The sequence below is a fragment of the Marmota monax genome, unplaced genomic scaffold, assembly GCF_021218885.2.
Source record: "Marmota monax isolate L192 unplaced genomic scaffold, Marmota_monax_Labrador192_F-V1.1 WCK01_AAM20220418_F8-fsc00036, whole genome shotgun sequence".
Lineage (NCBI taxonomy): Eukaryota > Metazoa > Chordata > Mammalia > Rodentia > Sciuridae > Marmota > Marmota monax.
In genome coordinates this window covers 11,302,934-11,326,085 of record NW_026694491.1, presented here as the reverse complement: position 1 = coordinate 11,326,085, position 23,152 = coordinate 11,302,934, and the positions used below count along the sequence as shown (strand labels likewise).

At 32.9% G+C, this 23,152-nt stretch overlaps 1 protein-coding gene across 1 annotated transcript in view; it reads left to right on the top strand.

Annotated features, from left to right (window-relative positions):
• Tmtc3 (transmembrane O-mannosyltransferase targeting cadherins 3) overlaps positions 1-23,152 on the top strand; it is a 47,002-nt gene that overhangs the window by 1,990 nt on the left and 21,860 nt on the right. Inside the window, exons 2-7 of the mRNA XM_046419232.2 lie at positions 3,227-3,443; positions 5,576-5,794; positions 7,120-7,219; positions 14,047-14,162; positions 14,519-14,691; positions 20,455-20,707. Coding sequence (XP_046275188.1) covers positions 3,255-3,443; positions 5,576-5,794; positions 7,120-7,219; positions 14,047-14,162; positions 14,519-14,691; positions 20,455-20,707 — 1,050 coding nt within the window. The 5' untranslated portion in view covers positions 3,227-3,254. The remainder of the gene's footprint in view (positions 1-3,226; positions 3,444-5,575; positions 5,795-7,119; positions 7,220-14,046; positions 14,163-14,518; positions 14,692-20,454; positions 20,708-23,152) is intronic.

Genomic DNA, 23,152 nt, shown 5'->3' with positions numbered 1-23,152 from the left:
GAGAAAATTTAACTCAGGGACAGTATAGGAAAAGGCTTAAAACTCTCCATTAATTTTCATCACTTTTTCTGCATCAGTTTTTGCCAACAGATATATTTATGTGACAATTTTGTAAATAGCGTTGTTACAGGAACACTTGCCTAGACCTGCCTCTTTTTCCTAGGCTTTTATGAATAGTTTTATCTAGCCAAAATCACTTGACAAGAAAGCCTTGCCTTTTATAATTGCTAACCCGTTTCTGTGTTCTAAACAACTTAAGTTCCTTAGATGTTACTTCCTTTTTGCTGACTTAACAGAAATATAAATGACCTTTAGAAATTTTGTATACTATTGTATATAGCAAAGGCTTTGTTTTACCTTGTTTTCAGGGAGAGGAATAAGTTTTCAACAAGAAGGTACTTGTCTTCCTTCAGCATGAGTAGACTAGAAAGATTAATAGGATTCAGTGTGAATAGTCTTGGTCCACAGCACATGCCAGAAGAGTTTTTCAAAGTATAAAATAATAATAAAACACAGTAGACTACTCTTATTGTTAGTGATGGTATAATAATGAAATTTGGGAGAACTAACTCAATTTCCAAAAAAAAAAAAAAAAGTGAACTGAGAGGACATAATCCTTTGTGTTAAGTATTGCCAAATTCATATAAAATTTTCCTATAGATTCATCTCCTCCCACTGTACTATTAGATTTTGACAGAAAATTAGCACCAATATAATGTTGTTGGAAAATTGTATTTTGTATTTCTTTAATGTGTCTCATGAGTGATCATTAATTACAGTTGGATCTTATGACATTTCATTTTTGTAAGTAATCTTTAATCAGTCATCCATTTAAACTACATGCACTTACAAGTGTTCTTATATGCTAGTTAAAAAAAAAAAAAAAAACCCACAAACACAAATTCCTACAACTAAAAGCAGTGGTCAATTACATTGTTATAGTATGGCCTCCAATGAATCATGTACATCTCTCCTCTATCCCCTTTGTAACCTCTTGCCATCACCTCAACTTTTATCTTGCAGATGATTCTTAGGGACTATATTGACTTCGAAACTGAGCACATAACATACACTAAGAGGACCACCTCTCTCCCTTTTTCTCCTGTTCCCTTGGGGAATGTTTAAAAACAAGTCGCCTGGTTACAATTTCTCCCACATTCATTTTGGATTCTTTCCCACTTTGTTTTGCAGTTGTCTTTATCTTTACATATTTACACCTGCCCTTTTTAAAAATATCTTCACTGTCATTTTAGTGTGGGGTTGGGCAGGAGATAAGGCAAATGCTTTTTCAATCTCTCCACATTCTTTAAACAAAAGCATCGTCAACTTTTTTGTGTGGATTAGTGGTGGTGTACAAGTCCATACCTTGAAACATGGTTAAGCACTTCTGGATTCAAGATGAACCCCATGTAATTTTTCTTTTAGTTGAAAACTGTACTTTCCCAAAGGATACAACTGATTTCCCTTCTACTTTGTCAAAGAGGATTTTGCATTTTTTTTTAAGTCTAGTACATTCTAAGTTCTTACTATCTGATCACAAAAATCCTTCAATTCCTTCTCATGTATTATACATTCTTTGTGTTTATGTATCCTTATATAAAATTTGCATCTGATTTTAAATCAGTACCCACTCTTCCTATACAGGTAGAACTTTTACTGCCAAATGAAGTTTTGATTTTATTTCGTATTCTTCCTCTGACCTGGCCAGAACTCCAAAGATATATCTCAAATTTTAGATTGTTTGGCTCTGTGGATGATATATTTGTTTCCTATTGCTGCTGTAAAAAAAATATATATATATATCAAAAATGTAAGAGATTATTAAAACTCATTTTATTATTTTGTATTTCTGGAGGTGAGATATTCAAAATGGGTCTCAGTAGACTAAGATTGAGGTATCAATAGGGCTATTCTCCTTTTACAGGCTCTAATGAAGAATATAGGCTTTTTGTTGTTTCTTCGTTTGTTTTGACTTTTTCACTTTCTAGAACTGGACCATTCATTGGTTTATGGCCCCTAACCAGAAATCATTTACTCTGACCTCTGTTTTTTGACTTTTCCATCTCCCTCTTTGACTTGTTAAGGACTCTTGCCATTATATTGGGACCACTCAGATGCATGATCTTTTGAACTTAAAATTCTTTAGTGAGACTTTAACACCTATAAAGTCTGTTTGGCCACCTAAAAGGTTCACAGGTTCAGAGGATTGGAACATGAATAATTTGGAGTGTCATTATTCTGCCTCCTGCAGGAAATAACACTAAATTAATGGTAGTGACACAACACAGGCCAGATAATCCTATTATTGTTTGCTTTTTGAGAGTACTTTCCAACTTTATCTTGATTATCAAACTGATTTTTTCCCCCAGGTATCATCCAGTTAATATAGTTCTTTCTTCTCTAAACTATTCCTTCATTGAATCCTTTCTAAGCATTTTATTTTTATTAATCTTTTCTTGTATTTTATTTTCATTTTTTACAAATTGTCATCTATGAAACCTGTTCTCCAGACTAAAAACTTTTGTTGTAATGGGACAAAGAAAAAAATGATAAAGATCTGTGCCATAATCTCATATGCCCAAAGGGCCAAGCAGATAATATAAGTAAATAAATCTGGGAAAAGACAGGAGGAAATAGTAGGACTGTAGTTAACCAACTACCATGTAACTGACTTAGAACATTCAGGACAAGTATTTTTACAAGATTTTTGCCCAACTAAACTAGGTTGCAGGACCTCTGATTTAGATTGGGTTTTATCAGAACCCAAAGTTCCATTGACACCTTGGAAAACCAATTGCTCATTGTTTTTTCAAGTATTTGTTTTCCCACAAAAATTAGGCACTTCTGGAAGATCCATTGCTAGTTGTTTATAATTACCTTACATATGTCTGCTTTCCAGGTGTTTTGACCTATGACAATTGATAGAGTTCATTATCTAGTTAGCTAGAAACAGATCAAAGATTAAGTGGTATGATAAAGAACTATACTAGGGGTATGAAAGCACTCTTGAAGGAACATTTAATTTTGCCCTAGGTTAGAAATATAAAGAGATAATCAATTTATGCTTCTTAGAAGTGAAGGGCATTTGAGCTGAGCTTTTCTCTAGAAGGATTAACATGCTTTATTAACACTCCTTACATATTATCCATCTACCAAATTGTGCTTACTTAAAAAATAAAAAGTGTTGCCTGTTTTATTTAATTTTCCCTGTTGTTTTTGTTTCCAGTTTTTGCCCAAAAGTTCTTGTGGAAAAGATGGCTGATATTAACCTCAAAGAAGTAACCTTACTAGTAGGTGTGGTTACTGCATGCTATTGGAACAGCCTCTTCTGTGGTTTTGTTTTTGATGATGTTTCAGCAATATTGGATAATAAAGACCTGCATCCATCTACACCTTTAAAAACTTTATTTCAAAATGATTTCTGGGGAACTCCTATGTCTGAGGTAAGTAAATACTTATTATATGAGACATGATTTGTACTTGTATTAAATTGGGCAGGAAGTTGAAGATGTGATTACAGTGGTATTTGATTCTTTTCTTGGCTGTATACCTTCATTTACTTTTTTAAAAATAATATGTGTATGTGAAAACCAAATGTTTAAGGAGAACATTAAATACAAGTCTGTTTCTGGCTGAGTAGGACTCTTTTTTTCTGTCTTGTTAAGTCAGGCAGAAGAGATGATTTGTAATTGTGATATATTTAACCATTTTAAAATATAGTAACTTCCGTATAAATAGATTAGACTATAAGGGTAAAAATAATAAGTACATATGTTGCCAGTTTCACAAAATTATGTTATATCTCTTATTTTGATTTTATATTCAGAACTTTAAAAGTGTGTTCATTTTCCTGAAGGTATTTTACTCTGCCTTTATTGTGAAGGTCAGTGTTAGGCTGTTCAGGATTAAACCCTTATCAGCTTGGGATCTTACAGATGATCTAATATTAGTTTTTTTAAATACCTTGAGAAAAATAAATGAATTTATCTATCTACAATGCCTGTTATTTAGACTTTAAATAAATTATTATTGAAACATATGTAATACTCTATTTGTTTCTTAGTCATTATTTGTAACCTCTTTCCTCATTCTCCAAATTTGAAAGCTTCTCAAAGGTGGGGCTGGGTACTTCATTACTTTAGTCATAAACATATAATAAATTTTTTTATTACATAGGCTGACCTTATTTTCCTCCATCCTTCCTCAAAAATTTTTTTGATATTAAGAGGAAAAATATGACCCTATTATGTCATAAATTATTTCTAGAGAATTTATTTTCTTCTATCCCTGCCCTTTATCCCCAAAGACTCTTAAAAATTTGTATCCATCTCCCCAATCTGTGCCGGTATATTTTATGATTTGAGTTCTGTGGTTGAGATTTTGAACTCGAAGTTTAGCTGGCCAGATTAAAGGAGTTCATAAAAAATTATCGTGTCATGGTGTTGATGCTGTTTTGTGGTTTTATTTTTTCAGCATTGCAAACTGAAAATTTGATTTTGTTCAGAGTGCCCAGAAGTAGGCAGACTATAAGAATTCATTAACATACTCAAACAGAATGATGAACAAACTAGAATAACAGTTTATTTATAATCAAGAATATAGTTTGAGGGCTGGGGATATGGCTCAGTGGTAGAGTGCTTGCCTTGTACGTATGAAGCACTGGGTTCGATCCACAGCACCACATAAAAGTAAATAAATAAAATAGATATTTCTACAACTAAAAAAATATTTTAAAAAAAGAATATAGTTTATTTTATTTATTCCTTTATTTTGATAGACATATTCTCTCTCATCCTGTAGGTAAATGTGACACTACAGAAAATTTTTTCTACAGATTATTGAGTTGTTATATGAGGTTTCACAATAAGCCTGGAATTAGCACATTCAAATATCTAAAATGATTGATATTAAGTAATGATAGCTTTGATTTTGTCTTTTGATAAAAAGTGGTTTTGGTTGAATGTAACTTCTAACTTATAGAGAAACTTATTACTTGATTTCTTGCCAACAAAAATTCACCACAAAAGATTTTATTCTTCTATTCCAAAAAAACAGTTTTGCTGTTAATGTTACTCCCTGCATAATATTTGGATAATTTTACTTTAATATGCTCATATCTATCCATTATGGAAGTTTTTTCATAAAATAACTTAAGTATCTTTTTGAATTATCATTATTCGAACTTAACTGGTAAACATTCTGATTTTACATTTCCTTTTGAAGATGTGGCAAGCAGTTGTATAACCTTTTGCATTGGTAATAGAAATGCAGGCTTTACAAAGAATCCCATATGACCAATGCCACCATTGTTCTACCTTTTTAAAAAATTTATGTTTTTAACAATCCATAGTCAGATATTCTTCTATGGTTAATTATCATCAATATATGAAAGGGAGGAATTCACCTTGTTTTTTGGAGTAAGGACATAGAAAAACAGAATATAAAGCTGTCTTCTATATTTGTTTTACAATTTCTCAGTCAAATATTAATATCCTTAATAGTACAAGCAATGATTAGGTTTTGTAACCTGAAGGACAAAAGAACTTTAATAATTAATGGTTGTTTTTCCTTGTAGGAAAGAAGCCACAAGTCTTACCGACCCTTAACCGTATTGACATTTCGCTTAAATTATCTATTCAGTGAACTAAAACCAATGTCTTATCATCTCTTAAATATGATTTTTCATGCTGTGGTCAGTGTGATATTCCTTAAAGTCTGCAAACTTTTTCTGGATAATCGGAGTAGCATGATTGCTGCTCTGCTTTTTGCAGTGCACCCAATACACACAGAAGCAGTAAGTAAAACTGTAAATTGATTTTATTTAACTGTAAATTGATTTTTAAAAATTATTTTATCCTACAAATCATATCATGATTATACTATCACATGTTCAAGAAAAAAATTAATCAGGATTTTAATCCAAGTATTTATAGACTGTTATATTAGTATAGGTCTTAACTCCCTCAAGTACAAAATCTGCAAACTGCATCAACTTTTTACATTTAGAATAGTTTTGGAGCTGTAACATTTATTCATTCAAGAATATATGATATGTCTAATCTCTTAACTTGAGTAATATAGAGGTATAGTTCTTTTTCTTTGCTAATGGTTTTCTATCAATATTGATTTTAAATACAATTTGTCAACTTGTCAATTTTGTATTTTAAAGGTTAGAAAATAGTAAGGCAAATTCAAGGGCTGAGAATACATCAAAGTAGCTGAACAGCCATCCTAACAAATGATGATACTCAGGAGCTTCATAATTGCTGTTGCCGTGTGTTTCAAAATCATGAGCCATCTCTATCTCTGCTATTGCCAGTATTATTCATCAGTCCCTTCCTACCAAGAAACACACAAGCTATTATTTCATTTTTCTTGGTTGCTTTAAAATTCCACATTTGCCTCCCAGCAACAGCTAAGAATATTATGTTCAGTTGCTTTGTTACAAGTTTTCCTTTGAAGCAAAAGTTAATTTGTGTTTTAAAGGAAGATCATGTCTCTCCCATACAACTTCTTAAACCACATGGTATCTAGCCAAATAATTTTTCCATATGTTTACAAAAGGGATAGATTTGTTTTAAAATTTTATAGTGAGTTCAGAATGCTCCAAAGGAAAAGCTTTGAGAGTTTTATATACATATTTTTTAAAGGGTCTTTTGAAAATTTATTGTCCTTTTATTTTGCAGATTTATCGACGTATGGCTTACTAAGTTTATGATACCTTTGCTTTTAAAATGTTCATATTTTAAGTAAATATATAAAAAGTACTTAGCTTTTTTAGAGAATTTTTCTGAATGTTGTCCTTAAATTTGTAAGATATTATCAGTAAAAATATGCAGCATCTCTATACTAGTTTTACAACTTTCTGGGAATCTATAATTATTTCAAAGCAAGTTAAAATAATCATAAAAGAACTGTTAAAAAGGGTCACTGATTTCCATATATGGAAAATACATAAATTCACCATCTGAGGGCACTCAAAGAGTGTTTACAAAACAGAAACATGCTTTTGAAGTGTTATGGGACTTTAGTTTCCAGCTTAAATGTTCGTTACTGTTATATACAGTAAATTTTCAAGATATATTTCATTAATACAAACCCAACTCTTTCCCTTTCTAGGTAACTGGTGTCGTGGGAAGAGCAGAACTACTGTCATCTATCTTTTTTCTAGCAGCATTTTTGTCATATACCAAATCAAAAGGACCAGATAATACTATAGGTAAGTGCCTGACATTTGATTTTTATATCTGTCACTATAAAACTTTATCAGATAAGTTTTATTTACTGCAAGTGCTTCTTATAAAATATTATTGCCACATTGGGTTTATCCTTACGTATTGTTCTACCTTAGTATACATTGAAATACGAAGTATATAACATTGCAAATATTTTTTTAAAAATTTATGTATATTTTGTGTTTTATCATGAGCCATTAGGATCTATATTATCTAATATTAAAAACCAAATAGCACTAGGATATAATTAGAATCAGGCCAAATTGTTTTGTTATTTGTTAAGAACAAAACAAAACAAAAAGGTACCAGCGCTTCAGTTATTTAATAGGTTGTGATGCTGTTTAGGCAACATTAAAAGCCTGCTAGAGTTTGACTTTAATTGTGTGTTGATTATAGTTCAGTTATTTATTGAGCCCCTACCATGTGTTCTTCTTTGGAATGTACTTTGTATATATTAGCTCAGTAGTCTTCATGATGCTTGGCATCGTTAGAAAAAAAAAGTTCAGGCAATAAAAATGATTTTTTTTTTTTAGGAGCGCAGAAACAGGGGACACGAAAAGAACTTCATGTCGTTTTTTTTTTTTTTTAAGTTGTCAGTGGACGTTTACCTTATTTAATTATTTATTTATATGTGGCGCTTAGAATTGAACCCAGTGCTTCACACATACCAAGCAAGCGCTCTACCACTGAGCCACAACCCCAGCCCCTTCATATAGTTGTCTTAACCTTTATTTGATTAAAGTTTTTTTTTCCTTATTTCCTAGGTGATTTTCTCACTATTGTCCCAATATACTCATGATAAGTATCGTAATTTTGTGTGTTTATAAAGTAAGGTTAAAAAACAATTTAGCCAAACAACTTAGTAACTTTTAGATATGTGATATGAATAGATTTGCCTTTTACTACTATGTATAATACCTTCTTGAAATAGCTTGAGTGACAGCATAGCATAGTGGTAAAAGTATGGACTTGAGAGTATGTTTTCAAATTCCAGTTTCACCATTTATTTACTAGCTCCATTTACTACCTTGGACAAATTACCTTTGTGCTTTAGTTTTCTCATTTGTAAAATGTGGTTAATAATAACTTTAACTATGCAGTCCATCATCCAGTAAGAGATAGTTCAGCAATTAATATGGAATTATAAAACAGTTTTATTAAGTGCCTCTAAAACAAAGCATGAATGATAGAAAAAATTCTGTGATCTATAATACCATGATCAGGCTTTTGCCTACCTTTCTAACCATGTATCCTGCTATTCTTTCCAATAATTTTACTCAGTTCTTTTAATGATTTTTTTATTCTTCATAATTCTATTATTTTTTTCTAGTTATTTTGCCTTGTGAGTTCAAGCCCCGTGTTCTCCTAAAGTTATCAACCACTTGCCTATAGAAAATGCCAGGACTGCTGTGTTTCTATCCTGTGATTTTTGAAAAGTTGACAGGAATTAAAACCCAGGATGGAGAGTTCCAGGTTCTCCATACCACTGTTGGTACATATTACTAACAGTTCTATCAAATATTCCCTAAAGTCTCTTAAAAAGAATTAGCACAGAAAAGGACTAGTCAACCATCCCTCTGAATTTAAGAGGAACTACATGGAAGTTACTGCCTAAGGGTAATTGGTCACTTTGCCTCCCCACTTTTTTTGTATACAAGTTGTATCCCTCATCTATCCTCAGTTTTACTTATTTTTATCTTTTTTTCCCTCTTTAAATTTGTTTTTAACTGATATGTAATAAAAAATTCAAAATATTAATGGAATACCATATGCTATTTCAGTACACATATATATTGGGTGATCAGGTTAAACATACCTATCTTGGGAAATGTTTATCATGTCTTTGTGGCAAAAACATTGAAAATCCTTTTGTCTAGCTTGTTTAGATTTGTGATACACATTGTTATCTGTAGGCACCCTACTGTGCAGTTTCACACAGTAGAGAACTTGGTTCTATCTAACTGCAACTTGGTAGCTATTGATCCCTCTTTCCCAGTTACACCTCCCCCGAGTCTCCTCAGCCATTAGTAACCACCATTTCTATCAATTTCCATGGGACCAACTTTTTTATATTCCAGATATGATGATACCATGCAGTACTTGTCTTTCTCTGCCTGATTTATTTCATTTAGCATGATGATCTCCACTTCCATCCATGTTGTCACAAAATACAGAATTTCATTCTGTGTATGGCCAAATAATCTCCATTTTTTTGCATATATGTACCATGTTTTATCCATTCCTTAGTTCATGGGCGCTTAGGTTATTTCTACTTCTTGGCTCTTGTGAATAAACAGGGGAGCACACGTGTTTCTTATACTTACTGATTTTATTTTCTTTGGATATATACCTAGTACTAGATTGCTGGATCATAAGGTAGTTCCTTTTTTTTTTTCCCATCTTATTTTCTTTTGATAATGTTATTTTTAATTTTTGAGGAGCCATCCATACTATTTTCCATAATGACTGTACTAATTTACATTTTTACCAATAGAATGTAAGGTTCCCTTTGCTCTACCTTCTTGCTGGCACTCATTATCTTTTGTGTTTTTCATAAAGGCCATTCTTCTTACTGGAGTGAGGTGATATTTCATTGTGATTTTCATTTGCATTTGTGTGACAATTAGTGATGAACATCTTTTCATATGCTTGTTATCCATTTATATGTCTTCTGAGAAATGTTTATTTAAAATTTGTCTTAAATGTTTTTTAGTGGGGCCTTTTTATTTCTGATTAATTTTAGGAATTCCTTATATATTGACTATATTAATCCCTTGTCAAGTTTGCAATGTGAAGTTTGCAAATGTTTATCTATTTTGCTTTTGTTGCCTGTGCTTTTGGGTCTTGTCCAAAAAATCCTTACCCATTCCAATATCTTAATGCATTTCCCCATGTGTTCTTTTGGTAGTTTCATAATTTCAAGTCTTACATGTAATCTATTTTGATATAATTTGGCTTTTGTAACTGATAAAAGAGAGGAATTTAGTTTCATTCTTTTGCTTGTGTATACCAGTTTTCCTAGCACTGTTCACCATGCTTTTTGAAGACTTTTCTTTCTCCACTGTGTAGTCTTAGCACCTTTGCTGATAATCAGTAAACTGATGTAGAAGTGACCCATGACTTCTGGGCTCTGTTTCGCTGCTGCACTGTCCTATGTTTCTTTTTTAATGCCAATATCATGGTGCTTTGATGATTATAGCTTTGTAGTATAAAGCCTCCTGCTTTGTTTTTGTTTGTTGTTGTTGTTTTAATCTACTCCTTACCACCATCAAGATTTCTGAAGTACTTTGATTTTATCTCTGCAATTACCACTATCCAATGTAGCTGCAGATTTCTGTAATGAAGAAGCAGATAATGATCAACTCCAAGGAGTAAGGAGAGACTTGGAGACAAATTTTTAAAAATTTCTCTTACATTCTACTTTAAATGCAGTCCCTAGTAATACCCATACAAGCATACATATCGAAGATAACCCCACAGGCCTAAGAGTTTTATTTTTTAAATATGAAAACCACCTTTCCCTCTACTGAATCTTTTTCTGGGGTTGATGTGGGAGACCAACCATAGACATGATTGAGTCACACTCCCCGGCTGGGTGCTGAGGTGCTCAGTCACAGAAATGTGGCAGAGCTTTCCCCACCCTTCTTGGGTTCGAGGGTCAGTGTCTCATGCATGGGTGTGTCTTGCTACTGCCTCCCATGGGTGAAGCTATGCTCACCTGTTCCTTTGTAATATAATCCCTTGTCCTGTTTAGGATAGAATCTTCCATGGAAGTGCCTTGTGTGTGTCTCCTTCTCTTACTGTGCCCTTGGGTGTGGCCTACCCAGGTGTCAGTCAACCTGCTGACAGTGGACATCATGAGGATAGACTCAGCCCCCTGAAACCTGACCCCTTGCCTCATTTGAATGGCTTCTCCTCAATAAAAGGGGTCAGCGCGCGTGCTCTCGCGCTCTCTCTTTCTGCAGACCCTTAAGGTCAGAGGAGCTGTCACAGCGACCCCAAAGAAAAAGGTATTTGTGTCTCTTGTGTGGTTATTTTGCGCAGCCCAGTTAGCTCAGTTTACCTGGAGTGACCCCTGAGCTTTTAGTCGCGAAAACTGAAACCCAGCAGATTGATTTTTGGGGAAGAGGCCAGCAGATCATGCTTATTACCCATTTGACCAAAATGAAAACAAAATCGTGTTGCTTTCAATACCTTTACCTTTCTTCTAGGTGGGATGACACACACCTGTAATCCTAGCCACTTGGGAGGCTAAGACAGAAGGACTGAAGCCTGGGCAATTTAGAGAGACCCTGGCATAAAATTTTTAAAAATTTTAAAAGAGTTGGTGATGTACCTCAGATGTAGAGCATACCTGAATTCAGTCCCATTGCCAGAAAAAAATATTAAGTTAAGAAAATAAATAAGCAAAATTAGTATTCCTCATAATACCCATTTCTAATCTGAAAACGTACTTTTAAAAAAATTTAATATTCTTATTAATTGTTGATGGACCTTTTATTTATTTATTTATATGTGGTGCTGACAATTCAACCTAGTGCCTCAAACATGCTAGGCAGATGGTCTACCACTGAGCCACAACCCCAGCCCTGTACTTTTCTTGTTATTGTTTGTTCTCTAACTATAGAATGGTAAACTACTCCTTCTGAGTATGTAACTTTTTCCCCCAATTTTTACTATTCTCTAGAATTATGGCTCCTCATATGCAGTAGATCTTCTGTACATATTTGTTAAATAAATGAGCAAGTAGATGAATTATTTCAGATTCTAATTGAAAGGATACTAAAGCCTTCTTTGGACCTCTACCTTTCAACTCCTTAGTTGGTACTTAGTACTCTGCAGTAAATAATTTAACTTCTGAGTCCACAGAAAGCTTCATTATCATATTTGTATTATGCATTCTATCTAGTATACATTAAACCTGTGTAAAGGTTTTCAATTTGTAGTAATTGAAATAACTTCAAATTCTAATTATTCATGCCCAACCCCTTTTTGTAAACACAAATCAGTCTCCTTGCCTTTGCATTTACTTTTCTTTTTATCCTTTGCATTTACTTTTGAGGTTTTTGCTCAAATGTTTCATCAAACATTGTCAGTAGCATTACTCATCTTTTCCAGTCCTTTTTATTTCCCTTTACTGTTTTTTTTTTCTCTTTACTTTCTTCTTTTCTCTGTAACAATTTACTATATTGTTATTATGTATGTTATGTATTATACATGTCATTACTTTTGATTGTAATTTCTCTTGCCTCATGCCCTGGAAATGTAATAGATGTTTAAAATGAGTAATTTAATAGAGGATTGCTGAAGCTACGTATAAACTATTTAATATTTTTAAATACCTACTTTCAATGCCATTATTTTCCACAAATTTTTAATACATATGTAGCCCTTCTGTCTTATCTGCTCTGCATCACTCATTGGCCAAGCTTATTCTTATTTCTACTCCTTTATTCATACATCCTCTTTACCAGTTTTTCTCTTTTATATATATTCTTCAATATTCAGCTTTACGTTCATCTTTTTTATGAAAAATCTTCTATGGATTTCTTTCCTTTATGAATTTTAAGTTGAATGTAACGCTGTACTTCAGACCTTGATATAATCAATAACATTGGTATTGATGATTTTGGCCTAATGAGAATATGAGTTTGTCTTGTATTATAAGTATAAGTATTATACTTAGTGTCTTCAGGGTTTGGTTTGGTTTGGTTGGGGGAGGAGGGTGCCAGGGATTGAACTCAGGGGCACTGGACCAATAAGCCACATCCCCAGTTCTATTTTGCATTTTATTTAGAGACAGGGTCTCCCTGAGTTGCTTAGCACCTTGCTTTTGCTGCGAGGCTTTCTTTGAACTCTTGATCCTCCTGCCTCTGCCTCCCAAGCCACTGGGATTAGAGGCATGCCCAGCCAGTATCTTCGGTTTTGGGAGTTTCATTTGGTTTTTTGTTGTTTTCCCTTTGAATAATTGTAGTCTGTAGAGTACTTTCAAGCTTAAAACAATTTCACAAATAGGTATATTTCTGAATTAAGTCCTGTACCAAAAGAAAATATATTAGATTCATGAATTATGTTCGTGTTCATACCTGGAGTTAATGTTTTTTATGGGTAAAAACTGAAGTTGTACAATCATACTACCACTTTCAAACTGGAAAATAGTGGCATGTCATGTTTTCCTATAAGAAGACAGAAGTTTAGAATAGTTGTTCAAAAAGCAGTTAATAGTTGATACAGAATTAACCTTCATAGTTCATTGCTCTTTAATCAAATTATTACTAAATAGCACATTCACTTAAAGATGAAGTATGTTCTCTATTTAAACAAAACATAGGTATATTCTATTGTATATTTTTAAAGAATGGTATAGATATAAATGTTTATTAGCCTGTTTCATTTACATTTTTATAATCCTTTTTTGTGAGACTGGCCTGACAGTTTTTTAAGTTTTTATTAGATATAAAAAAGTATATAGATACTGTATGGTAATTCCCAGGAATTTGTCTGTTTTATAGATTGATACATTTTTCTAAATTTATCATTCCGCCTTTGTTTTAAAAATTAGTACTTGATTGGCTTATTTTCATCTACACAGAAATTTTTAGTTAAAATTACATATCTTGATGTTTTGCTTTGAAGATATAAATTCAAAATTGCAAGATTTAAATACATTTTAAAATGTGAAGTATTAACCAATAGGAAATAACAAAAATGTTGATATGAAATCACAAGTAAAGCTTAAAGTATCTTTGTATGATATTATAAAATTATTTCATTTAGTTTTTTAATTTATTGTTCTGTTCTTAAATTGCAGCTTGGACTCCAATTGCACTGACAGTGTTTTTAGTGGCTGTTGCAACACTGTGTAAAGAACAAGGAATAACAGTTGTGGGAATTTGTTGTGTGTATGAAGTATTTATTGCCCAGGGGGTAAGGAAAATAAATTTTCTTGTTGCAATCTTTCATCCTAATTGAATCAGATTTTTATAACCTTATTTTTTATATATGTAATTACATAAATCAGTTTGCTTACCAATAATGATATCAAAAATTTGCAAAAAAAAATCTATAAAGAAATCAGTGGTAAAATATAGTAATACTGTTATAGTATAATTTACTATTGGATAAGAGTATTGGGCTCAGTTTTGTTCATTATCAGTTCCACAAATTGTTCCATGTTGACTTTATATTTATACTTAATTTTTCATCTAATCTTGCATTTAGAAAGTACTGTATTATTTAAAACATAATATATTGTTATTATTTAAACTTTTTTTCTTTTTCAGTATACTTTGCCATTATTATGTAGTACTGCTGGACAGTTTCTCCGTGGAAAGGGTAGCATTCCATTTTCTATGCTGCAGACACTAATAAAACTCATTGTCTTGATGTTCAGTACATTATTGCTTGTTGTGATTAGAGTCCAGGTTATTCAGTCCCAACTTCCAGTGTTTACAAGGTATGAAATTCTGGTTCTTTTTTATTTTTAATCATTCTGCCTTTTTAACTTTGGACTTTAAGTGATCATAAATGTTTGGGAAAGTCTGATTTACACTGAATTTTTTCAGCAGCTTTATTGAGGTATAGTCTATATATTTTTAAAACTGCAGATCGTGTTTAGAATATACAAATTAATTAGTTCTGGCATAATTGTACATCCAAGAAACCACCACATCAAGGATAATGACCCACAAATTAGTTGTTAAGGTTAAAGTGGAGTCTTCTCTATCCTTAGTGATTTTTGTTTATCAGTTGTTGAGAGAAGAATATTGAGATCTCTACTGTTAATTGTAGATTTGTCTTATTGCAGTTTTTTCATGTGTTTTTTAAGCGCATAAATGCTTAGGATTTCCACATCATCTTGATGAGTTGATATCTTTATCATTATTAAAAGAGCTTCATTGCTAGTAATAGTCTTTACGTAAACATTCACTCTGTCTTATATTAGTTTGTCACTCCAGCTGGGCACAAAGGCACACACCTGTAATTGCAGCAACCTGGGAGACTCAGGCAGGAGGATGACAAGTTTCAGGCCCGCCTTGGCAATTTAGTGAGAAACTATTTCAAAATATAAAAAAAGTACTGAGGATGTATGTGGCTTAGTGGTAGAGATACCTACTGAGGAAAAAAATTTGTCATGCCATGCCGCAGTCTGGCTGGGCACACAATCACGAGCCACCACACAGCTTGTAGATTCAAACAGCAACTCTTTATTCCCGAACTCACACCAGCCGTCTGCAATCATGTTCTGGGGAAATCCACGTTCTCTGCCCAAATCACATCCACCGGGCTTCTGTCTCCCAAAAAATACTGTCTGAATCCCGGGAGAACTCAAGGAGAACTCAGGCAACAGGATACGCCCTATTCCCAGCAGGAATAATCTTAAACCTGGAACGCCCTAAACCCAATTATCCTAAACCGGGAACACCCTAATCTGCCCTGGTCCTTGAGCAAGGTCACCTACATTCAGTGTCACTGCAAAATGTCCTATTTCCACGAGTCCTTCCACTAAGCAACATGGGGTACGCTGGCAAGGAAATTGTCATACCTACTTGGCTAATGGCTCCCAGCAATGCCAGCTCTCCTTTATTAGTGTTATATAGTACATATTTTTCCATCTTTTTTATTTTTTATCTATCTCCCCCTCCCCCCGTATACATATGTTTTATATCTACACACATTTTGTGTGTGTGTGTGTGTGCGCGCGCGCGCATGTTTTGTTTTTTTGGGGGGTTTTGGATGATTGAACCCAGGGACACTTTATTGCAATCTACATCTTCAGCCCTTTTTACCATTTATTTTGAGACAGGGTCTCACTAAGTTACTTAGTGAGTTGCTAAGGCTGGACCCAAATTTGCAATTCTCCTGCCTTAGCCTCCTGAGTCAGGAATTGCCGGCTTGTGCCACCAATCCTGGCTGCTTTTATATTTTAAAATAATTTCTTGTAAGTTATATATAATTGGGTCTTAATCATTGTTTTTTGTTTGATTAGATAATCTGAGGTGTTTAAAATGAAATATTTGGTCCATTTATATTTAATATAATTATCTATACATTGGATGTAAATCTTCTACCTTAATTGTTTTCCCTTTTCCTCATCTGTTTGTTTCCTTTTTACTTTCCCATCTTCCTTAGAACTTTCCCTTTGTGCTATTTGTATATATTTCCCTTGAGCATACATTTTTTTTTAAATTTTTTTATTGTTGGTTGTTCAAAACATTACATAGTTCTTGCTATATCATATTTCACTCTTTGATTCAAGTGGGTTATGAACTCCCATTTTTACCCCATATACAGATTGCAGTATCACATCGGTTACACATTCAAGTTTTTACATATTGCCATACTAGTGTCTGTTGTATTCTGCTGCCTTTCCTATCCTCTACTATCCCCCCTCCCCTCCCCTCCCCTCCCCACTTCTCTCTCTACCCCCTCTACTGTCATTCATTTCTCCCCCTTGTATTATTTTCCCCTTTCCCCTCACTTCCTCTTGTATGAAATTTTGTATAACCCTGAGGGTCTCCTTCCATTTCCATGCAATTTCCCTTCTCTCTCCCTTTCCCTCCCACCTCTCATCCCAGTTTAATGTTAATCTTCTTCTCATGCCCTTCGTCCCTACTCTGTTCTTAGTTACTCTCCTTATATCAAAGAAGACATTTGGCATTTGTTTTTTAGGGATTGGCTAGCTTCACTTAGCATAATCTGTTGAGCATACATTTTAATGCATTGTTGTTACATTTGCTTTAGATGCTTATCTTTAAGCATTTCAGTGATAAAAGTCTTTTATATTAACTCATGAAATTATTTTTTTCTCAGGGCTTTGCATTCTGTTAGTGCCATTTTTCCTTATCATGAAAGACTTGCACATTTCTTGGTATGCAGCAATAAGTTCTGTTAGCTTTTATATCTGAAGATGTATTTACTTTACCTTTTTTTAAAAATCTTTTTATTTTTTTAGTTGTAAATGGACACAATACCTTTACTTCATTCATTAATTTTATGTGGTGCTGAGAATTGAAACTAGTGCCTCACACGTGCTAGGCAAGCACTCTACCACTAAGGTACAACCCCAGCCTGAGTGGAGAATACTACACTTGCTATTTCTCATTCAGTATTCTAAAAATGTTGCCCTATATCTTTTGGCTTACATTTTCAGTAAGAAATCCTTTCTCATCCTGTATCTTTAGCCTTCTGTAACATTTATTATTATTATGTCATGTTGGTGGGGGGGCGGTTGGAAGGTGTTTTGCGCGCGCACATGTGTGTGTGTGTGTATGTGTGTATCTGTTGTTAATTTCATCTAGTTATTTTTCATCTTAGAAACTGTTTTCATCTCTAGAAGGAAGTCTTGATTCAAATTTTTTTAATGTCTTTCAAATGTCTACATAATCTATTTTGTTTTATTATCCTTCAATACTTTTTCTGTGATCCATGCCATTTTGATCAATTTATATTGAATAAATTTTCTTCTCATTGTGACTTTTATTTTTTTGCTTCTTTGCATGTCTGGTAAATTTTGAATAGATGCCATATATTAATTGTATCTTCATGTATTTCCATATAAATATTTTTGAGCTTTGTTCTGGGATACATGTAAGTTATAAAAAATGTTTTATCTTCTAGTCTTACTTTTAAACTCTTTGTGGGACCACAGCAGGCTTTAGAATCAGCTAATTTTGCACATTAACATCTTTCTAACTTATACCAATGACTGAATTAAGAAGATTTCACATGAGTGCTGAGGGCATTCCTTCCTCTGTATAATTTTATGGGACTTTCATTTCTCTTCCTGTTTCTTTATCCTTTTTCAAAATGTTCTTTCCCATTAGTTTTCCTAAAATCATTTTAACAATCACAAAGTAAATGGCCTAAAACAATAGAAATGTATTCCCTCCCAGTTTAGGAGGCCATACGTCCAAAATCAAGATGTTGGCACAATTGGTTTCTTGAAGAGGCACTGAGGAAGAATATGTTTCTTGCCTCTCTCCCACCTTCTGCTGATTGCTGGCAAGCTTCAGCATTCCTTGATTTTGTAGCTGTATCACTCTAATCTATTCTGTCTTTACATGGCTTTCTTTCCCATGTCTGTCTATCCTCTCCTCTTTGTATAAGGACATGGTCATTGGATTTAGGGCCTACTGAAATATGTCCTCATCTTAACTAATTACTTTGGCAAACTCCACATCCAAAAAAAGCCATATTCTAAAGTTTTAGATCGACATGCATTTGGGGGAGACATGATTCAGCCCACTAACCTTAGAGTTCTTCTCATATATATTAAGCAGGAACTCCTCAATACTGAAAGATAGCAGAGACCGTTCTGCAGTCTCTTAAGTTTTCTTATCATTTTTCTTCTCTCTGATATTCTACCCAACTAACTATAGACCCCTGAGCTCCTCAGGCTTCTGGTGTTTGAAGCTCCATCTTCTCAACTTCAGATATACCACTGGACTCAGCCTGAGTTCCATCATCTTCTTGCACCTACCTAGTGAAAATTTAATACCTAGATAGAGCTTTAAGTTGGTACAAGATGATGATGGAACTTAGGCTGAGTCCAGTGGTGTTCCAGCACGTAGGCCAGGGTACTTTCCATGTCATTGCATTGTGGGCAGTGAATAGAATAAATTTTTTTCAGATAATTTTTTAAGTCCAAAACTTTATAGTGTTTTCACATAATTAATTGACCTCAGTGTTATTTTTTATTTAAAGAAGAATGACTTCAACTTGCAGAATTTTTAACTCTGAGTCTAGCCATATAAAACTGAACTCATTCAGGTACAACAGTATTGGAAATGGATTGAATTGTAGATATATATTTTTATATATCCTTTAGCCCTTAGTTTCATTGTTTTTATTCTGATTATTACTCCATTTAGAGAATTTAAATGAACTGTTTTCTGTGTCTGTTTCTACAGTCTGAAATGTGGTTTATATTGTCTTTGTGGCTCTTGGTGTCTGGAACATATAGCATTAAATATATATTTTCTAAATATAAACATTTAAAAATATGTACATGTGCATGTATATGAATTTGATTCTGTTACACCACCCTGTGAAACTGATTTTAATGATTTGTTTTTAAGTTGATTATAATATGATTTGATCTATTTTAAAGTTAACTTTTTTTTCTATGTCAGCTATCCTAAATATAGGAATAAATATAGGAAAAAAGCTTTGTATTCATTTATGCCAAATTTTTTGAAAGTTCAAGTACTGACATAATTTATTATTCTTCATGTGTATAGAGATTTCAAATATGAAAATTTAAAAAAATTTATTCAACATGTGCTTTTTCTCAGTTATTTAACATTTTAAGAAAATCAAGTCTAAGGGGTAAATGTTGTTTGTTTTTTTAATTATTTAAAAATGACATTGGGTTTTTATTGTTATATTTTGACATTGCCAAAAGATTTGGAAGATAGATAAAAACATACAAATCTAAAGTTATTCATTTGTAATGTACTATTTTAGAGTAATTTAATTTACATGAAATAGTCTATGCTAATAAAATACATAATTAACATATGATGAAGGGGTTAGGGAAATAGCTTAGTTAATAGAGTGCCTTGCCTAACATGCACATGGCTCTGGATTCAATCCTTAACAGCACAGGAAAAAAAAATCCAAAAAAAAGTGTCAACTTTCAGAGAAATAAACTAATATATAGGTTATTAATATTCTAGGGAAAAAAAAGTTAGAACACAACTAGAATGTTACATAAACCTACACAATTACAACTCTCTACTAGAAATTTAGTTTTTAGCTTCCTAATAATCAAAGCAAGGATGGTTAAGTTAGGAGGTAATACAGTTTTCTCTGTCCATGAAAGGAAAAAACCAAATTTTGTGTAGAAAACTTGATTTTTTTAATAAAAATTAGCATTTAGCTCTACTAACTACTAGCAGTTCTCTCTAAAATAAATGTCTTATGTAGGAAAACATTTAATGAGATTTAGTGAAAATAATTCTATCAAATGTCATATTGTAGTATGAATTATTCTAATAATAACTAGAAAGAGATGACCTGCTTATTCTTCAAGTAATTCTTCATAAATATCACTTCTCCCAACTAGACATTTCATATAATTCAGATAGTTTGAATTTTAGTAATGATTTTATGCAATATTCAATACTTTATTTATATATGTTGTAGAATAAAATTTGTGTTTAAAAAGTGTTTTCTTAAAAGTAGCTTTTTTTTTTTTTTTTAATTCTTTATACAGGTTTGATAACCCAGCTGCTGTAAGCCCAACTCCCACAAGGCAGCTAACTTTCAACTACCTCCTTCCTGTGAATGCTTGGCTTCTATTAAATCCTTCAGAGCTGTGCTGTGATTGGACCATGGGAACAATACCACTTATAGAGTCATTTCTAGATATTCGAAATCTTGCTACTTTTGCTTTCTTTTGCTTTCTGGGGGCTTTGGGAATATTCAGTCTCCGATATCCTGGTGATTCCTCCAAGACTGTTTTAATGGTAAGAAACTTCTTTCACTTTTTCTGCAATGTTGCATCCAGTTGATTGAGACTATCTTTAATTCATCGAAGACATCTTTTTGAAGCAGTGTCTTTCCTTGGTCAACAAATAAGTTTAATTTATAAACTTATTTTAGTTTATCCTAAAATTATAAAGCAGGCACATAGTTTTCCTAATTAGGTGGAAACTAAAATCAAGATGTGTCTTTGTTTTTTTTTTTTAGTTCATTTTCTCTTAGCTTTATCTAATTAGATTATATACATGTGAAGAAATGGTTTATATGTGTACTTGTTTTCCTCTCATAGAGAAGAGTGTCCTATGAAATATGCAGCTAGAGAAATATATGTTAAGTTCTCATTAGCAAAATATTCATTACTTCCTGAGATAGCTCTTGCTATCTTCAGAGAATCCTGTTTAGTTGGAAAGGTTTTGTTGTTGTCATTTTTCTGAACTGTTTATTTGTAATTTTCCCTCTCTACCCTCAGTTCTTCCTCACTGTAGTTATTTTCCCTCTTTCTTTTAATTATTAAAGACAGTAATAATCTATAACATTTTCTTAGCATTTACTACAGATTAGAAAATATATTGCTTCAAAAATATTTCATTTCTGGCTATAGCCACTAAATGCATACTAGGCAGCACTTTATACACAGAATATGATAATAAGAGGAAATATAAAGTCCCATTTACAGGGAACTTGTCTTCTAGAGAAATTTGAAGCCAATGGCTGATTGAGAGAATATAAGATTTGGGAGAGATCGTGTTTACATCATCCTTGGACATGTTGAATGTGAGGGTTATTTAAAGCATCCTAGTATAGATTTTGAACAGTACTTCATGTCAAAAAGAGTTGCCAAAGTTGAAAATAAAATTTTTATTCATTAGCATAGTGGTAATTAATTGAAACCAGAATGTAGGTAGGATTGTATTTAGAGAGATTATAGAGCAACCTTTGTCAACAAGGATTTTTTCAGTAAATGAACATTTGCTAGCTGGTACCATTGTAGATTCGTAGAACAAAAGTTAATTCATGTTCATTATGGATGCCTTAGAGTATCTGATCTTATTTCACCCCTAGAATAGTTAAGGTGACTGAGTAGAGTGAAAAGAGAAGCCTACAACTAGGTCTTAAGCAACTCCCATATTCAGATTTTGAATAGGAGACAGACCAAGGGAACAGAAAAGTAGGAAAGTATATTAGAAAAGACAGAATGTTTAACTCTTAACAGACACTGTTGAATAGAAAAGTGAGCTCTGTTTGAAAAGTGATGTCTGTTGGATTTGACCTCTTATAGATCCATTAGTTAATTAAATGAAATTTATTTCTGTGGAGTGACTTGATTTGGAAATACAAAAGTAAAGATAATATTGGTGAAAAACTTGATTGGTTGATACTTAGAAACATTTTCATTTGAATACTCAGCTATCTTTTAGAAGTTAGGAGATATCACTAATGAGTTGGCTTAAAAATAAAGTTGAAATGTTGATTAAGTCAGTTTATACTAGCTACATGTTACTGTGGCTACAAAGGTGGAGCTTAAAAGATATATTGTCACTGAGAAGATTTTTTAAGGTTGGATAAGCAAGAGCATGTTTAAATTTTGCTACAGAGGATATAGGTGATTAGAAAAGGTTGAAACATATGGTAGAAGGGAAAAGCAAGGAAATACCAAGCAAAAGTTTGACCTGAAATAGAAGGAGGAAACTTACAGGAAAAAAGGAAATGGGAATGAATATGGATATTAGTAGATTTAATAGCAAGAAATTGAAGGAATTTTTCTCTTATGGCTTTACCTTTCTCTATAAATTAGTATGGTTGCCTGCTGAAAGTAAAATGGGTCAAAAGATTGAGAAGAGCAATCAAGATTCAAACATTCAGAGAGAATAGAATAACACCTATCAGAAACCTAGAAATTCTAAGCAGTCTTGAGAATCAATTTGAGGCTGGGCCTGGTAGCACACCCTATAATCTCAGTGACTCAGAAGGCTGAGGCAGAAGGATCTCGAGTTCAGATCCGGCCTCAGCAACTTAGCAATTTAGAAAGACCCTGTCTCAAAAAATAAAAAGGGCTGGGGATGTAGCTCAGTGGTTAAGGGCCCTGGGTTCAATCCCTGATACAGAAAAAAAAAAAAAAAAGAATCAATTTGAAGTTGGTGGTCATGAATTTATGAGGATATTAATCTAGTCAGCTTTGGGACTTACTCAAGCTGCTCAAATACAAACAGCATAGATAAATGTCAGAATAATTCAGAATTGGGGTTCTGGTAAAAGAAAGATTGAAACAAAAAGGAGAGATTGAATTAAAGCTTGACCAATGAAATGATGGTATATGTAACATAAGCTAGATTTTTTAAAAAAGAGAATAATGCCAATGAAATAGATTTATATAAATTATGTATTATGTACATTAGAAAAGGAACAGTTGTGACCTTGAGTATAACTGC